Source organism: Diadema antillarum, unplaced genomic scaffold (genome assembly GCF_040938485.1).
Source record: "Diadema antillarum isolate AM-2024a unplaced genomic scaffold, OU_Dant_1.0 seq00001508_RagTag, whole genome shotgun sequence".
NCBI lineage: Eukaryota > Metazoa > Echinodermata > Echinoidea > Diadematoida > Diadematidae > Diadema > Diadema antillarum.
The window spans coordinates 232,394-252,745 of NW_027272242.1; the positions used below are offsets into that span (position 1 = coordinate 232,394).

Here is a 20,352-nt window from a genome sequence, read left to right on the forward strand (position 1 = left end):
ATACCAATCTCTGGGAAGCTTTTGAATTTCTTTCCTTAAATGCTTTTTCCAAGAGAACCTGTTGTAAGAATTATAACATACAGATGTTTGGAACACCAAATATATTCGAAACTAAATATGGCATTTCTGTGGAAATATGACAAGCGAAATGTTGCCAATGATACACTCAAGGGTGTTCCAATAAGCATTTCCCTTTTGTTGCAATGATGTTATAAGTAGCGTGATCCAAAACTCAAAACATGCTGTTTTGAGGACAGTTATCCTGTACTGTTGAAATTTGGTGTAAATGGACAGGACTTGCAATAGGGACTACCGACATTACAGTGCAATGCATACATAAATATCTTCAAAATTCTCTTTCTTACATAGTCACCAAGAGGGACCGCATTTAATATGATATTAGCTTACTACAAAAGAAAATGAATTAAAAAAAAAGGACAATTGCAACAGGTGTGCTCTACTGTGCCTTCTGGAAGCATCACAAAACCTCCACATTTCATAATTATTTTGATAATATCTAAAGATATTCTGTCATTCAATCTTAACCCATTAAGGAGGGGCTGATTTTGTTATAACATGCATTTTCCATAGACACCTGCCCGAGTATACTCAGGTTTAGTCTTTGAATGGGTTAAGTTTAACTGAAATCTGGTTCGACACTCCTGAAGCATTGATTTCACAGATTAGTCTCTCCCTTTTTTTTTTGCAGACACTCCATACAATGCCATGAAATCCCAAGCAATAATCTACATTTTATGGATATCTTTACAGTAAAAACATGCACTACACTGGCTACATTTGTAACAAACTGATCTCCTTTTAGCACACTCGGTTTGTTAATTATCAATGTCTTTACACAAGAAACACATACACACTCAGTAAAACACATTAGTTCTCAGAAGCATCTATTGATAGTCTTCAGAAAGAGTCACATGAGGCACGGTCAGACCGGCAAAAGATTGAGAAGTTTAAGATCGTGATCTTTACGATCTCGAAGTTTTGCCAGTGTGACCGCAAACTTCCTGCGAAACTTCTCGATCTGTTTGCGGGCGGTGTCTCCGAAGCGTGAGGCCATTGTCATGTACAGATGTGCATTGTTATGTCAAAATCACTAGCCATCAGACGGCGCACTCTTTCTTGCGCGCATACCAACGGCCCAAACTTCGCGATCTTAAACTTCTTAATCTTTTGCCAGTCTGACCGCGCCTATACAAATAATTGTCCTAATGGCACCACATGAGTCCTGATAGTCTTTTTTCATCTACGAAAAGAGAAATGATATGTCATGAATATTCACATACTTGTTTTTTTCAGTTGACTTTTCATCTTTTGTAACGGAGTGCAAAATTGGATCCACTCACTTAAATAATTCCAATCATTACTTTGAGTGCATTCAGGATCAAAAGGCACTCACATGAACTTACACTATACATGGATTGAGCTCATAACTTACGTCAATCCCTTTAAAAGAGAAAGAGATGAAAATGAGATAATGGGTTTCAACAGATTTGTAGAAAGACAATGAGGCAAGGAACATGCACAGAATGAATGCCAGAAATATTTGGAGTACATTTCTGTGTGGGGGAAAAAAAATTACTGTATTGCATTTCGCGCAACCAGAAACTAGCGTGAAAATAAAAGCACACAAATATTTTTGCTTGCCATATGTTCCAGTAGTTGATATCTTGATTCCGCGCAATTTAAAACACGCAAAACTCTTCTTACCCAGCTGAGCATAAAAAGTTAGTCGCACAAAAATATCCACTTTTACAGTAACCCGAGACCTTTGCCCTTCATACAGGCATAACTGGCAGTGCACCTTCCAAGGCAAATTCAAAATTGTTTCAAATAACACAAACTTGAATTGCCTTCATACAGTTTGGAGGATGAGTTTCATCTGCCAGAAACTTCCTATGAAATGTCGCCAAGATTGCAGTTTCATACATTTTAACAGCTGAGCCTCACACACATGGAGAAATATGATACATACACAGCATATTGTTCATATCTGTTATTGTTTTCTTTTCTTTTCTTTTTGGTGGGAAGGGGAGTCAACTCTAGGGACTACCAAAACTAATCACTTGAAGTTCTCAAAATGATCCCAGTTTCTACAAGTTTGTAATTTCTAGGCCACACCAGCATATGGCATATGGGAATTCATTCCCATCTTTTTCACAGGCCCTCACACCCAACTATGTCAAGCACAGAAAGTTGTGAGTACAGAGGTAGAAAGCCAAAGTCGAACATATCTGCGCAAGGGACTTCTGAGGTCTGTGATTATGATTATAATTCCCGACCATGAGAAAGCCTGACCTGCATGCCACTCCCGATGAACAATTAAGTTAGTCACTCTGACATATGAAATTGCTCTATTTGACCATCAGCGGCCAGTGCAAAACATGTAGACATGCATGAGCTTCTACAGCTAGCGCTCCGCTGATTGGCTATGCTACCAAATGCTGGTTAGCAAAATTTGGCAATACAAAGACATACAGACAGGTCTCCACAGGCCCTCTAGCTGGGTCTTGGCTCTTGCTTGTAGCTTGACTAGTCTTGCATAATAACCCTCTACCTGTAATCATGAAATCACTAAGGCAGAAGGGCCTATGGAAAACTTAAAAGGGCTTATCTTATCACTGGCTTTACATGTTCATCCACAATGTGCCACTATATCGCCATAGAGTACAAAGAAGATTGAATGTTAGCACATACAATAATTACATACACACACTGGCTGTAGTGTGATATGTCCTCTTAAAAAGAGTAATCCATGATACAGCAGTGAAAATGCTCTAGATTATTCTGGCACATATTCTGATCCCCTCAAGGACATGATAGGTAACATGTGCTCTCTCTAACACTGGAGGTTGCATTTTGATGTGAGAGGCTAGCCATAACCTGCAACAGGGTCAAGTGGTATATGATTGTCAACAGCTCAGTGTCAGGAGGGTATAAGGGATTTTCACATACTAAGGCAATCATTGCCCTGCAAATCTCCGCTGTTTATTAACAACTGAACTCGCATGACTATCGAAAGCGAATACAGCGTGGCAATCATATTCTCTACCATAGTTTCAAATCCTGAAGATTCTGGCAGCTTTCTCATAGCCTCATATATATTAAAGACTAAATGTCATAAGTAGAGTTTACTCTGGTGTTAAAGGGTAACACAGGGCAAGGACTTTGTTTGATATATGGCAGATACACCACTCATAAATATATATATTGCCACTATTCTTATCTTAAAAAATTCCTACTGCACAAACTCAGAAAAAGTTTCCACAGATGTTAAACTGTGCAAACTTTTGCTGGGCTGATACTCTATTAACGATATATCACTCCATGTAGTTGATATAACATAGATCGATGTATCGCTAGCTCCTACATGCACCCAGTCACGCACAACCACCTCGAATACATGTGTAATAATATGGCTAGTCTATTCTTACCATATTGGCGTGCCTGTGGGGGACGTTTTACTACTATCAATACAGTGGACTTGATAACTTAGAAGCAGTCAACATTGGATGTACATGTATCATTATTACACATAAACAGATGAAAGTCATGCATGATATTTATATACTTGCCTCTGACACCATTTATCATTTCTTTGTTCCTCTTCATAGAAGTCATAGCCATGCTGTAGATAGGCATGTGTTTTTAAAGTAAAAACATATGTATACACAAAGTCTTCTTCAGCCTAACGATCCCCTTTAAAAGGTGTATCATCTACGCCACTTAGAGTCACAAGAGAAGACAGAAAATCTTTTTACTCTCCTTAGTTGACAAACCTCTCAAAACTACCTCAAATTCATGTCAATGCCTGCTCCTACAGTGAAAAAAAAAAACCACAACAAACAACTGAGTCTCTGGATGACAAATGCATAAATTTGTTATCTTAAATACCCTGATACCTATAGCTAAAGAAAGCAAGTCTTTAAGTTTAAAAAATAAGAACCTTTTTGTGCACAGCATGTGAACTTCATTGCTTGTGGGTTTAATGCCCTTAAATTAACTTACTTGAACTGACACAATATCAACAAGTTTTAACACCCACAATGAAGTACAAAGTTGGTTATAACCATGCAAGATTGAACAAAAATATCATTCTAATTAGTTTGAGCTGAAACAGAAAAATTACTGTGCTCCCTTTATGTCTTTCCTCCACATTTCCTTAAGTGTTATTTGCACTCAAGTCAGATTTGCTAACATCCTGTAGTAGTGAGCACTGAATATAACAGCTAACAATCAGTTCCAAACATAGTGCTCAGTAGGCCGTACTTATTATGACCATTCACCAGTATATGGCATCCTAATGTTAGACCATCACTCTCTCTCTCTCCTATCTCCCCTTAATCTAACATGATGAGTAAGGTGAACATTACTATTGGCAGGTCTTGTCAATGATTGGTAACAGACCAAGAAAAAAAAAGAAACATGACATGCTATTTTTGATGCATATCTCAAGATGGTAAACAGCCCTATATGAAGGATTACTGGCATCCCTATTGATTGCACTTCTTGCCTCTGACTGCCAGCTGCTAGGAGTTGTCGAGTTGTACAAACAGTCCGTGGCTGAATGGCGACATGTAGCGAATGCCTGCTGCTTCAAAGGCCTTCTTTGGCAGGCCGGCACTACACAGGTACAGCTCTCCTATGTTCTCGCCGTACTCCAGGGGCAGTCCCACAGCCACGCCCCACTTACTGGTGAAGGTCTGGGTGTTGGATGGGTCCAGGGAGAGGACAGGAGCCTGGCTGACTTCCGACAACCACTGGAGGATGCCACGGTACCACGCCTGGTCTGGGGTGATGGTGTCGTTGGGTGTGTCCAGAGCACAGATCACCATATCAATCAGTTCATTGCTTTTAGGAAGATCTAAAAGGGCATTGAGGACAACAACAACAAAAAAAATCTTTGCAATGAAAACAGAAGAAAGAAGCTCTGATTGTAATGACAAAAGTATCACTTGACAGAATGACTATTAACAGAGTCACCTTACACAAATCACAGCTTACTACCACATTGCTCAGTCTATCAGCAAACTTGTGTGTAAATATAGACCTATTATGTAACTCAGGATGTCTGATTGTGTACGGCTGCAGTCAGAATTTGCATATTTCTCTTGTAATCCACTTTCAAATGTACCAAAATAAACCCCAAACATGCAGCATCTACGTATAGTGATTATGATCACTGAATGAAACACGATTATGGCCTGAAAAGAGGGGGTGATCTACGCTCACAAATTATGGAACCAAAAGAACAAAGCAACATGTAAGCCTGAGAATTGCAAGTCAAACTGGGTGAGGAGCAGTAAAGGAGACCAAATGTGATCGTGCATCAAAAAACCAACAAAAAGTCGCATGCCCTGATTTTACGTGAGAACTCAAAATAGGTGAAACAGGTAGACCTAGTTAATCTTGAGTTTTTCATATTTTCTTAAAGAGCAATTCTTCTTCTACATTATTCTTAAGTTTGGAATCATAAAACACGTGGAAAATTGCATCTTTGAAATAGCAGTTTCTCTAGAACACTTTTTTTGCAGAATAGTGTGATGAGGTATGTCTTAGAGGCCCCTTTTCATTTCTTAGAAACACTTTACACACTCTAAACTTTCAACTCTAATTACTTTTGAAAAGATGTAGCTACTGCTTTGAAAGCTGGCATTAGTCATGGACAGAATGTTTTTATGGAGCATGCACAATCTTAATCTGATAATCCCTTAATTGTTGATACTAAGGAGTTTTACATCTGTTTTTTGCCCAAATCATTGCACAGAGCACGGCGTGATAGAGATTAAGGACTTGCACAGACCCTATACTTCAGAGCCTCTTTTCTCAATATGTACTTTCTTTTAAGTATTTAGAAAGGTTAGGGGAGTCCATTCAAATTGAGTTATACATCATTTTAAAGTTTAAAGTCTGCTCTTTCAGAATCAGTCCATGTCACTAAAAATCCATGTCTGGCGACTTTTTGATGGTATTGTGCTGCAGGGTCACAAATACTGTAAAAGTGGATATTTTCGCGCTCAGTTGGGTAAGAAGACTTTCGCGTGTTTTTAATTCCGCGGAATCCAGACATGTACTGGAACATATGGCAAGCAAAAATATTCGCGTGCTTTTATTTTCGCACTGATTTCGGATTGCGCGAAATTTTCAACACCGCAAAAATTTCCACTTTTACAGCACAAGATCTGTCTCCACATGATGCCACACCCTACCTTTGTAGCTCTGTAGTTTGAGTCCGTCTGTCGCATCAAACAAGTCAATCTCCTGCCTCAGCTCTTCAAGCATCTTGACAAAGTTTGGCACAAAGAGGGTGACGCCGACCCCATGGCCAGTGAGGTGACGGGCGCAGCTGACCCCCTGGGCCCCCTGTAAGTGTGGGCCACACAGCACCACCACTGAGGGGTCTGTGGCCCTCCTCTTGCAGAACACTCTGAAAAGACATTGCCCAACGTGAGAGAGAAATGCAAACATTAGTCACATCTCTATATGAGGATATTGCCGGTTTCACATGGGTTGCATTGAGATGTTGGTAAATATATCTATAACATTCATCTTAGCATTTGTCTGCACTGTAGGAAAACCTAAACAGTCATAGTGTCCCACCCTTTTCATGAGTGTTTTTTTTTTATTGTGGTGTTAGCTGGCTTTCAGTATAGGAGCACTTTAAAATATCTGCCGCAAAAATACACCGTCAAACATAACTGAGCTCATCTGGGGGGTGTTTCATCAACGTTTGACAATTTCAGCAAAATCCTTGGTTTTGATTGGCTGAGATGCTGTGGTCACTGATTGTTACTATGGGGATTCAAGTTGTCAGCGCTGACAAACGTTGATGAAACACCCCCCAGGTTTGGGAAGTACACTCTAACTCTGGAAGGCAGTTTTCAATACCAGTGAATGATTTTTGAATATTATCTTGAATGACAACATGGGAGGAATATAAAAATAACAAAATAATAGGTTATCAAAATCCTGCACTTGACTACATGAACTTTTGAAAAAGCTGTGATATACACATGAATTCTCATTACTAGTAGCATACAAATTATATTCACAGGGCAATTATGTCACAATTTTCTTAGTCAGTTGTGCATTCAGAAATTATAACATTAATGGCAAGCGTCAAAATCCTGGCAACTGTAACACTTCATTTTAACCCACAATACATAACTCACAAGAAGTATTTGCTTTTTTTTTCATTTGGAATTTAATTTCAATAAATGAAAAAAAAAAAAAAATGTGTTCCAGGCAATGATAAACATGGGTAGTGATGACATCATCCCCTCGTCTAACTTAAAGGGATAGTACAGTATTGGTGGAGATGAGAATTGGGCTTATAACTTTTTGCGAGATACCAAGAAAACACTTATTATATAGTAAAGAGCATACCATTTTAAGAGGAATTCAAAGTTTATTTGATGAAAATCGGGTTTGGAATGACTGAAACATCCAAAAACAAAGTAAAACAAAGGAATCGTGACAAAGTGTGGGACCCACAGTTTAGTGGAATTGCTCTTTTTCGATATCTCAGCCATTTCAAAACCAATTTTCATCAAATAAACGTTGAATTCCTCATAGAATTATATGCTCTTTCATATTTCATAAGAGGTTTCTGATTATCTCACCATAAAATGTTAGAAACCTGAAATTAGGTCTCAACCAAAACTGTACGATCCCTTTAAATATCATGGTACCGTGAAATTACAACTGTTGCATTAAAACACATGACACTTAAACTTACAAAACTTCAAAGAAAAGGAAATCACTTGGCTTTCAAGAAACTTTACACCCACTGTTTTCTTCACTCTAGTCATAAAAATCAACTCAAACACTAGGAGTGATTTCTCAGTAATTATTGCACACTAGACGCACCTCCTCTGCTTTTCTAGGAGCTGTAGGACAACCTGTGAAGTGCACATCCCTACTGCTTCTAGCCGTCTCTCTACTGTCAGACCAGCTCCTGTGGCTGACGACATCAACCTGGCCTTCAGCTCGGGGGAAATCCCCGGTATCTGCATGTCAGTATCTGAGCATAAACACCAAGGGAAATAAAGCAAACAAACAAATACAATGTAGATAATCACAACAAAAACTCAACGTATTCCCTTCATATAAATGTTCTCTCTTTTTTAATCAAATATATATTTCATTATTGAGCTAACAAGTGATGTGACTGTCCTGCAGCATGTTTTTAAGTTGTGATGTACACAGCTATCCCTGAGCACAAATTACAAACATGTCACATGTTGTAATTCAAATTCCACCCAAAACCAAATATTCTTAGTGGCAATTGTTTTTGAACTTGGTTGCTTCTCAAACTAGGACAAGAAGATCTGCAGCTAGGACATGAAGATTTGTAGGGTGAATCAGTCAGCATGGTCTTGGTTGTCTTACATGTTAGTGAATGGGATGGATTACAGGAAAATTGTGAAGTTATCTATTCATTTATGTATTTAATTATCTTTTTATATTCTATTTAATCTATTTCTAAATTTATTATCATTATTTTTTTCTTTTCTTTTCTTCTTCTTCTTCTTCTCCTTCCTTTTTTTTTTTTTTTTTTTTTTTGGGGGGGGGGGGGGGGGGGGGGGGGTAAAATTCATTGCCTTTGGTGCCAGGACTGATGCTGCAGGGAAGAGTATACCCTAGTAACGAGTAGGCCCCACGGTCTGGTACGTGTTACAAGCCCTGTCATGTCTTCTATTGATGATTTTGACTCCTACAAGGTTAACGCACTGGCATTAGGCAGGACAGAAGGGCTGGATTGTTATTTTGAAATCAAAACATAACACATTTTTGACTTTGGAGTAAGAGTGTTATTCAACATTGACAGCACATCTGACAGAGCACACTGTTGAGCCTTGGTGCAAACTGACCTGTGTGGTACCACCTGCCCGTGGTATCTGGGCAGATGATCCGTTTTCCTTCCTCGGACTCCCTCCTCTCCAGGATGTTCTCGTCAAATCTCAGATTCCTCGGCCCCTGGCGTTTGGGCCTGTTGTCTCCCATTGCATCGAGCTCCTCGTAGAAGTTTTCCTTGTCAAACAGGGCAAAGTTCGAATCAAAGTCGAAGTCATCGTTAAGGAAACTCTCCACTGGTGCACTGAAGCACTCCATATTCCTCGAGTTGAAGCCTCCACGGTTGTGCTTGCGACCATTGGTTCCCGAGATTTTCACAGGTGAAGAGCGAGTTTGGTTGGATTCGTAGCTCCCTGTATTATCAATGCACATATTTTTCAGTTTGAGATAATCTCAACAAACAACACCACATTTATTGTTTGAAGCTGAGGTAAAAGGGTTGTGGGCAATTCCGCAGTTAGAGGGACATGACCATAAAATTTCAATTTGTTTTTTTCCTTGATTTTTGTGTTTGACTTCAGAAAGAACACATTGATAAGTCAGGAAAAACTATTTTTTCAGGGTATCTTGATAGTTTTAGGTATTGAATTCATCAATTTTGAACAAGTAATCTTTCAGATTGAATTTCATCAGCAAAATCTCCATAATGGCAAAGAAGATAGCTAGTCAAGTTAAGTGCTATTTTCTAGCCACAAATATTGAATTCATAGAGGCAATGCAGTGCTTTCATGGATAGATTAAGTAAAATCAACTTACATGTCTTCGAAATGCAAACATGTGTGCATTTCCCCAACCATCGGACCGTCATGTAACGTTACTAACCAAAAAGTGAAATTATTTACCTCCAGAGAGTATAAAGTGTCTATGGATGATAATATTTCAATTTTTCCTGCTGTGTCCAATGACTAACTGAAATATAAAAATAAGTATTACTAATCATTACAGAAGTTAGAAATAACAGCAGTCAAAATGTGTAACGTTACTAAACCACGTAACGTTACTAACCACAGCCTGTGTGTATTGTAACATTACTAACCATGAAATAAGTGAATAAGACTCCAATGGACAGGTCCTGGTCTGGCAAAATTTTGCCTGATGATAGAGCCAGATGTCAACTACAAGATTACGTGGTCATACAGTAAAAAGATATTGGCTTTTTTTTATAGTAAATTAATTATGCAAATTTACGCATGAAATCATATTTTCACCTATAACTCCATAAAAAAGACTGAAGGATTGCTAAATTTTTGTTTAAGAGTTCCTCAAGACACATCAAACAATTTTCTTGCAAAAAAATAGCAAAATCAAAATCAGTTTCTTTCGTTTTTATTGTTTTGTTAATTTCTTATGTATTTTAATGTTTTTTAACCTTTTGTTTTCTATTGTTTTTTGCCAAAATTTGTTGCAGGCACTTTTTCAAGCTTATCTACATTACAATTGATCAATTTCACTGGTCAAAGGTTGAAACAATCTAATTAATATCTAATTAATGAAAAAAACACAATTTGCATTGGATTTGCACACGATATCATGAATTTGAGCTGTTTTCAGGTCGACATGCATTTATGCAAAACATTACATAACTGCAGAACGGTGTACCTGAACGTCGCAAATTTGGTCTCAAAATATGCAGGAGACTTCAATGAAAAAAGTCATGAGACGATGCGGCAAAATCTTTGCGCATTGCGGAATTGTGGCGGGAAATGTTGGGGAGGGGGGTCTACAGCATTCGCATCACTACAGAAGGCTCACAAGGTGTACACTGAGCGATTTTTTTTTTTTTAACTACTTTCCATGTGAAGGGGCAATTGATGGAATCTGTGGGCCAGCAGAGCATTTTGTGTGGAAAGTAGTGTTAAAAACAGTTGAGGCCATCACTTCAAATTTTCTGTCCCAATTTGAAGTTATCATACAATGGTTTGTCGGGGTTAATTACGCTTCAGGTACAGCGAACAGACTTTTGTTTTCAGAACAATGCAGAGATTAGACATTCAAACTGGTCTAAAAGAAAAAAAAAATACATGTCTCTAGACTTGAATAATCATGAATTCAACTAATACACTGTATTATTTGAGTTAATGTCATATGACTTAAACTACTTTCACAATGATATAAAACATTGCATTGTGCTGGATTCCTATAGTGCAATGACTACGCACACCACAATTGGCCATACACTGTACATACTACATACCGGTACATTAGTTTTTGCTCTTTGATTTCCTTCCCCTTTATTAAAGGTACTCTTGATAAGGAACACATTAACTGTTTTGCTCAATAAAACAGGCTGCTTTTTTGAATTACTGTGAGTCATGATGAACAGTGATTGGCAAAGTTATGAAACTGTGGATATCACTTGACCTAGTCTTTAAAAGTGGTACTTTTTTTTTAGTTTGTAATTTATGCAAACTTTTTTCTAGTCTTTTTTAACATGTACAAGTACAATGGTACTATACTGCATGAGTTTGATGATTGAAATAAGAGTTTCATGTCTTATCTGATGTTTCTTAGCTTTAACTTTGCATTCTCATGGGGAAACATGTAATGATTTGAGTTAACACACAATTCTGTAATCACTGGACAAACCGTAACGTTACTAACCGTAACATGATTTTTGTACTTAATTTTCAAACAAAGTTATAATGAGAAAGGATATTTGGGGTAGATATTGCCCTTAAAGCTAGAAATGAAAAATAAGTTTTGATATATTTCAAGCTATACCAGTTTTAGCAAACTTTTTGTTCAAAGATGCTCATCAATTTTTTATGTCCTTTTTTTGTAACGTTACTAACCGGCATTAAAAGCAGACCTTTCTTCTAAAATAATTCATGAAATGATTTCATTCTTTGCTCTGTTCTAGGTCTACACTAGAATGACCTCTGGTGACATTAATGAGACTTCACATCCACAGATAGAGAAATGAGTCTAATCTAAATCATGAGAATGTCCCTAAAATGTAACGTTACTAACCGCGGAATTGCCCTTATGCAAAACAGGGAGAAAAGACTGTTACATTTCTTTAGTATCACAAGAACATGACTGTAATTTCAAGAAAAGGTATCTGCTTCTTCATCATAGGTTTTCATTCAGCTAATATTATCATGAAATCAGAAATTGATAAATCCTACTCATAATGTCAAAGTATTAGAATGAATTGATTTGCACACTACATGAATCCTGTCAAGCCTATCTAAGCTTGGGTATATCATTTTTGGGGGTGAAAAAAATACAGAATGTAAATAAGAAGTATTATGGCAAGATCACATTGAAGAAGGTACCACACATCATAATTGTTGGTAATGATTAAATACCCTAAATCCTTTTACATGCAGGATTTGATCTAAAAAGAAAGTGACATATATCTTGAGATCCCAACGAATGAAGACAATATCAATACACCAACATGGATGACTGAACTTAAACTGGTAGTTTGTAAGTATCTACAGCAAAATTTCCTCTATTTTTAGTTAAAAATATAAAAATAACAAAAAATATGCAGGGTACCACACTATTCTCTGTTTAGCACAGAAGTATAGTTGGACCATATTATAAAATTGAAAATTTTTACACAATTTGCGCATCCAGAAGCTAGCGCGAAAATAGTGTAAGAACCTGCAAATATTTTTACGCACCATGTGTTTCAATAATTAATGTCCCGATTCCAAGGAATTAAAAACATGTGAAATTCATCTAATCCATCTGAGCACGAAAACATACTCACATGGATCAACTTTTATAGTAAATACAAATTGTAATTGATTTGGGCATATGGCAAATTCATGTAGGATTAATGTATGCAAAAAGTGAAATCAAATGCACCATAAGCAATATAACATTCACAAGGACTTATGAGACATGCAAAAGAATTTGAATACTGGTAGAATGTACTAGCAGACATTTGAATGGTGAATTCAGTAATAGTACAAAGATCAGAGAATCTGCAGTACTGCCTCTTTTTGTGAAGGAGAGGCAAAATAGGAAAACATATCAGCTAAATACATCATATTCTCTACTGTTAAAGATTTTACAGTATAAATGAGATGGCGATTTGTCACTATTCTCAAGTTTTGTACAGAGTACCAGTATGTTTTTCACATGTTTGAATTATGTATGTATTTCGAGCATATTTCCAATTCTCAAGGATGTTGCACAGCCTGTTGTAGGCTTTTTCAAGTGTAGCACAAGAATTAGAGCATGTCGCAGTGACATACTCAAACTCCTTGTGGACCACCCTGCTGTTCACAAAATTATACTCTATATATCAAAGTCATTTTGAACATGCAGAAAAATTGCACTGTGAGTAAAGCAAAGTCTCGAGTAACTGAAAATGCTTGAGGTGTGCATGTGGAATGCAGATTACACTGATAATCTGAGAAGGGGTATTAAGTCACCTGAGTGTATTCTCCTCCTGCCCCTGTCAGCCTGCCTCACTTCGTCCTCTCCATTGTCTCCTCCACCGTGCTTTGGCAACACATCCACGCTGTTGACCCTGTTGAACCCAGGACGTCCTGGTCTCCCGCCTGCACCCTCGTCACCCGACCCCTTACCGTGAGGCATGTTGAACGAAGCCGAGCGCTTTGTGCGAAAGCCTGCCTTCGCCTTTTCCCCCGTGCCGGACACGTCCGCCGTTCCATTCTGTTTTCGATTGGGCGAGTGGAACGCAGAGCGCTGGCTGTGATTCAAGTTGGCGAGCATGGCTTTCTGGCTTCCGTCAGTGCTCGAGTCTCTCTGGGCCTTGCCATCACCATGGGGCGGCTTTCTGTTTGGTGATTTGCTCTGGGCCCTCTCCGCATTGTTTGACCTCCGAGCTGCTGTAAGGTTTGACTTTGTAGCATCCCCAGCATGCTTGTTATTGGTCGAGGCTGCATTTTGGTGGAAGCAACAAAATATAACCCTTCTTACTGTCACTTCAGCCAAAGTTCCTGGTCATTCTCTCGTTCAATCAAACACACATAAAAGTCCTAACAATGTGTTAACACTGTTAAAAACGGTACAGGTGTTCAGTGTTGCTTGATTGTTTCATGATTTACAAGTTTAAGAATGATAACTTTCTGTTCAAGAATGGTCATGATCAAGGAAACACTGGAAGACTTACTCTTTGGTGTAGTCTGTTCACCACTTGGCTTGTCTTTTTTGGCCTTGCTGCTGACTGCCCGGAGGATCTCCTTGTTCTTCTCTGCCTCCTTCCTCAGGTCTTCACAAGTCTTCAAAATTTTTAGGTCCTTTATGTCGGAAGCTCTGCAATGTGCATATATATCAAAATGTCATACATCATTAGCCTCTTCTTAAGAACACTTTCTGCACTGCAGTACTGCAATCTGCAGTTAAGCTGCCAAGTTCTTTGTCTCCCTGCAAAGTGTAATAAACCTCTATGGAATTATCACAATTTATCAACATTGAAGGCTAATCATGATATCACTTGCAAGAACTACATCGAATAAAGATCATAGGACAACCAAGTAGACAAGGCACAAGTAATCTTAAGAGAGAACATGTATTTAGGTAACAATCATGAAAGTACAGATATTCTTGTTTTGTGGATCAACTTTATACTTTTTTTTTTTATATACAGTAAATACCAGTACCTTTTCCACAACTAAAACAACCTATACATGAACTCCACTTACTTGCCAATATAAAAAAAAAGTTTTTGTTTTTGTTTTTGTTTATCCATCCGATCAGATTCTTGTCAATAGGGCACTCATAATAGCATTAAATTTAAATCTTTATCATGTGGCTTGAATGATAAGTCTGTCAGGAACAGTTTAAAGTACTTGCAATCGGCTTGCTGTTGCAATAATATCTACAATGCACAAACTGTGACATTCCCAGTGCCTCCTCACCTGATAGTAACTTCCGGTACATCGTACTTGACTCCATTCCTGAACGCATTTCTGAGAGAGATGGTTTGGGCTTCCTTGCAGACAGAGGACACCTCTCCCTGGAAAGTCCCTAGCCCAATCCCACAGTCAAGGGACAGGAAATTTCCAATGAAGTTCTCCTGGTCCATGGTCTTGTCAATCAACGCAGATCTGACCTTCTCCTTGAGTTCCTTCCAAATGCAGATGTATCTTCATTAATGATAAATTGGTCAAAGGGCAAAAATGTAATGTCATTTCATTATTTACATTACAAAAAAAAAAAAATGGCAAGAGAATTCCTCAACAGTCAACTGATTAGTAAAGTAAAAATTCATGCTGACCTAACAAGATATGCTTAAGAGGGCAATCATGCTTAAAATGCCAAAACCCAATTACTTCAAGTCCTCCCCCCCCCCCCACAACAAAGTAAAAGAAGACAAATCTTATTTGTGAGATAGTCATAAATGGATTTCTTTTTGGAAGTCACAGATATTTACCTCCGCCAAGGGTGGAGGTTATGTTTTCATTACCGTTGGTTTGTTTGTTAGTTCGTTAGTTCGTTTGTCCGTGTGCAAAATAACTCAAAAAGTAGTTAACAAATTGGGATGAAACTTGCAGGAAAGGTTGAGAATGACACAAGTAACAAACGATTAACTTTTGGTAGTGATCCGAGAATTTTGGGGGAATTTATGAAGGATTTTTGATATGTTGGCAGGTAGGGTCAATGAACTTGGGAGTTCAGGCTGCGCGTATTTGAGGTTTGCATGCGCGCACTAAAGTGCATGCTCTAGTTTCTGCTAGGGCGAGGCGCGCCGTGCAGCAGAGGGTTTATGACGAAACAAAGGCTTCTATATTGGGAAATGAGGCGACTTTCAGCACACAATACTGTAAGTACATATGGGTGGAAATCACTGATATCACTGATATCTCTATGGAAGAACAAGATCGATGGTGGAAATGAGCTGCATGCTTGGCGGAGGTCTGCGCTCTCAGAGTGCTTTTCTGGTTTTAAAAGTAATTTTTATGGGTACTATTCGGTTTGCAGACTGTAACATGCTACATGGCAAGTTCCAGCTGCACATGCACAATACACAGATTTTTTTTTTTTTTTTGACTCTAACATTTTGAAACTTCTGTTCAAAGTGCTTCATCGCAAGAAATCATGCATTATTTTGCAGAACATTGCTTAGCAGTCAAACAAAGGGAATTTGGAGGAGTCAACTCAAACTTTGTAAAGCAGATTTAAATACAGTTCGATGATTTTGAAAATATTTGAAAGGTCCAAGGAAGTTATAGGTCATTGTAGTTGAGGGCATCCTCGCTGCAGTGAACGCATATGGTAGTATTCAACACATTGGCACTGTAAAGCAAGTGGCCCTTGATTCGACAGGGTTCCATGAATAGACCACTCTTACAAATAAAAGCTAACTGAAATTCTGAATAAAAAATGGCGCATATCAAGTGCGAAATTCAAACTACATGTATGCAACTACCTCCACACGTGTTCCGAAGAGCACAACAGTGGGCCACGTCGCCGGACCCCCAAAATCCTTGTCGCGACCCTCCCGGGTCAACTTGCATAAGCAGTTCAACAGGTAAGTAAACGGGTATTGTAAAGTTGCATAGCAACACATATGGACTCCTTTCATTCCAAGTTTCGAAGTTACTACCAGGTAGTCTGTATATCTGCACTGAATCTGTACAGCGTGTACACCTACAGCCATGATGGCAGCCATTTCTGAGATAACTTGAGCGTAAACGCTCACAGCGTGGAGTACATGTCATGGAGTACCGCACTCTCGTAGTGCGATGTACTATGTATACAGTTTCGCCCGCGCATGGCACACGCACTAATAGTACATTCACATACAGTAGGCAGGGCGAGCGCACGGCACGGTACGTCGCGAATTACGTCGCGAATGTCGAACCACGGACACCCGGTGCCGAACGATAGTCACAGGCGGTCGAATGATGGTTGCAGCGCAAGCGTACGTACTATGCACGCTATTTTGCTTCCGCAACTTAAGATGTCGAATCAAGGGCCACTTCATCACTTGCTTTACATTGAAACTGACACTTCTCTATTCATAGCACTGCACGTAAAGAACGAGCATTCACGCATGAGACCACACGCAGTGGTTTTGAATTCTTCACTGGGGATTTGAAGATGTCTGAATATTACTGAAAAACCTGAAAATAAACAAGATCAACAGCAAAACAACGATACCGTAGATTACTGTAGGTCCTCTAATGCACATTGGATTTATAATGTAAGCATTTGTCTCTAGAACCTATGTGCATTTCACACGTACTGTCATGTCAAAAGAGGGTTAAAAAGGATTGGATTCAAATTTACAGCACCACCGAGTGCGTCAAAAAACACCCCAGGCGTTCAAAGCAGTCATCTTAACTGTTAGAGCGTGTACCACAAATCACATTTTCAATGCAAGCTTGTACTTGTGAATTCAGAATCAGAGTAAATTTACCGGCTGGACATGTGGGCACTATGAGTAAAATTTCAGGCAAATTGTGAGATGTTTTGTTTCTATTGATAGAAAAACATCCGGGTGTTGATGTATTTTGGACACCCAAACCATTTCAATTTATGTAACTTAGCTGTCACACATCGTTCTCACAGTGTCTGCTTTCTTTAGTTGACCTTTGTTTCACAGATAACCTAATGGCAATGCCCACAACTAAACTGTTAGGATGTATGAGTGAGATATCCACACATAACACCACTGCCACCACACTGCACTATACTAAACTTACAGCGACTAGCATATGATAGCGTGTAGAACCCCCCCCCCCCCCCCAACACACACACACACACTGTTTGTTCCTAATACTACTGGTAATAGCGTGTTAGATTCTAAACGAATTTAAGGTTGTGCTGAGACTTTCTCGTGTAATTCTTACCACAGCTTGAGACTAAACGACGAAATCCCTCTTCAGTATGTTGCCTATCTCAAAATAACACAACCGCGCAGAGCAACGTGCATATCCATACACGTACAAAGGAACACAACCCATGACCCATCCACCAACGCAAAAGGCATATTAAGGTCTGTGTGCGTGTGCGCGTGCGCTTGCTGGTAAATACAGTGCACCACAAACGGCACACAAACACACAAACTAGACACGAAAGCCCACTCTACACACACACAAGTGGATTTTTAAATTCAAACCACCTAACCAGGTGAAAATATCCCACGGTGAGTTTTGTGTTTTTATCGAGGGCGCCCCAAAAAATCTTCGGCAGGCTTTGGGATTATAACGCGGGATGGTATGTTTCTAACTTCTTTGATCCAAATATTGTAACATGACATTCTACATAGGGCCCACAATGTACAGACCAATATTTTCAAGAGAAGTGGTTTGCAGTTAGTTACTTGCAAATATGTCATTTCCATGTTGCCGATTGGGGCCTATAATACATCTCCCTCAACCAACACAAACGCATCTGTGATGAATCATGTGGCGTATACTAATGTTTTTGGTTTGTTCTTGGTTTTGTTTTGTCTAGCTTTATTTTGTTTTTATTTTTGTTTTATGAAGCTTTACCAATAGGGTTTAATATACCAACATTGCAACAACCGTCTAGAGCAACGTGTGTGTGTGTGTGTGTGTGTGTGTGTGTGTGTGCGCGCTCGCGCGCGGGGTCACTGGACTACTATAGAAGGTGAATATACCTATAGGTATAATTGCAGTGGCTATGAAAAAGTGTTTTTTTACTTTCCGAGGTGAAGTGCCAATTTCACACAAAAGTTAAGAAACTTGTGGATTTTTTAAGTCTTGCATAAATAATTTATGTACTTATATTTATATAGATTGCAACCCCTTTTACCCGAATGCCATCATTGCCAGATCGCAAGAATGAGAAGATTAAAATAATAATAATAATGATAATAATGATAACATTGTCATTAAGTGCAATACTGTATGCAGTCTCAATGGGAGACTTGTGAAATGATGACATAATTAGTGTAACATTACTGGTATTACTGTTTGGTGAACTAGCACGTGAAACAATTAATAATAATATGTGATCCTAAAATAGTTCTATAGGACAATACCTCCAGGATGATTACCCCTAACCTTCCCCTGACCTATATAACCCTATAATCCTAATCCTCAACCTAATCCTATCACAGACACTAACTGGTATTTAGCCGGAGGTATTGTCCCTGGGGAATTATTGTCCTCGGGCCTGGGGCATTTCATGAAGCGCTTTGTCCGACAAATTTGTCTTACAAATTTGCTCTCAGCCAATCAGATGCAAGGGTTTCAGTTGCTTATAACAATTCATAAGAAAAAAAAATCTGTCAAAAAGCTCCATGAAGTGTCACCCTAATATAATATAATAATAAGATATAAATAATAACCCTAATTAAATATAATGATATTATACTTATCTTATAAGTTCGAAGTAGACGACAATCACATCATTGCTTTTGTCTGTATATACATAGGCCTATATTTTTTTTCAATAACCTTGCATATGGATGAATTTCAACTTTAGATAAATCAGGGAAAATTCAAAGACGAGACGCCTTCCATTACTGCTTTGTGAGCTGCATGTATCAGAGCCTCTGGCATGTACTAGTAGTAGCTTGGCACGCCCTCTTGCGCCAGCATAAAAAATGTCACAATGGCACAGAGATTATATTCTAATGTGAACATGGAGAGCTAGATATTCGCCAGCACTCAAAGAGATGAGTTTAGTAGCATCAGTATAATAATCTTCATGTGCTCTATTTACCTTTGGGAGGAGTGACTTTAAAAATGTTGAAGATATCACATTTGATGCAATGTGTAGGTCTGTCGTTTATATTTAACAATACTTGGTGTGAACACCGATTATACTGATTCAATTTTTTACAGTGATTGTTTCAATCCCAAACTCACATTTTAGAACTATTTTGAAACACGAAAGCTGGGTTTTTTGTTTCATCTGCAAATGGTCTTTAATGATGCATTTTGTCCATAAACCGAAACGTTTGTCTCTCTCCAAATAACAGTTCAAAATCACTTTATACGGCCATGCCGGGACCGGCGGCCATCCGGATTATAATAGCGAGGCATGCACCTATGTTGCCAGAGTTGGCATAATTATGTTTTCTGGCATGATTTTAGACTTTCCATACAGCATCTATAGCACATATGCTATATTAGGCACAATTTGGCTATTTTTAGCATAATTCTAGCATAATTGATACAAAAAGGATGTCTCCAGGTGTTTTGTGTACTGTGGCACCTCTTTTTGGTTGGTTTGTTAGTTTGTGAGCTGATTTTTGGACGAAATTGACCATAAAAAGTTTTGAAGACTTTTGAAGAATTTGAGGATTTTTTAATTTAATTCAATTTTATCTATTTTTTTTTATTGTCAGCTTATCTGGCATCACAGATTGTAGCAAAAATGGGATGATGAGGAGCCACAATTGGTTGACATGATGTGACATATAATTTCATGGCAATTTAGCATGATTTTAGACCGCTTCAAGCACAATCTCATGTTTTTCGCTGGTCACACTGGCACGTACAAGCACACTTTCTGCATGTAGCAAACTTTATTGATGTGTGTGCGTGTGTATGTGTGTGTGTGTGTGTGTGTGTGTGT

General features: G+C 38.5%; 1 protein-coding gene across 1 annotated transcript; it reads right to left on the reverse strand.

The window, feature by feature from the left end:
* Window positions 1-469: 469 nt before the first annotated feature.
* On the reverse strand, window positions 470-17,744 carry LOC139710193 (enhancer of mRNA-decapping protein 3-like). Its single transcript, XM_071622125.1, has 8 exons — window positions 17,652-17,744; window positions 14,715-14,942; window positions 13,967-14,109; window positions 13,263-13,733; window positions 8,889-9,224; window positions 7,885-8,038; window positions 6,225-6,442; window positions 470-4,879 (listed from the first exon to the last, which is right to left on the reverse strand). Exons 2-8 carry the CDS (start codon window positions 14,879-14,881, stop codon window positions 4,545-4,547), a joined length of 1,824 nt encoding a protein of 607 aa, XP_071478226.1. The 5' UTR covers window positions 14,882-14,942; window positions 17,652-17,744; the 3' UTR covers window positions 470-4,544.
* Between the last annotated feature and the right edge of the window lie 2,608 nt (window positions 17,745-20,352).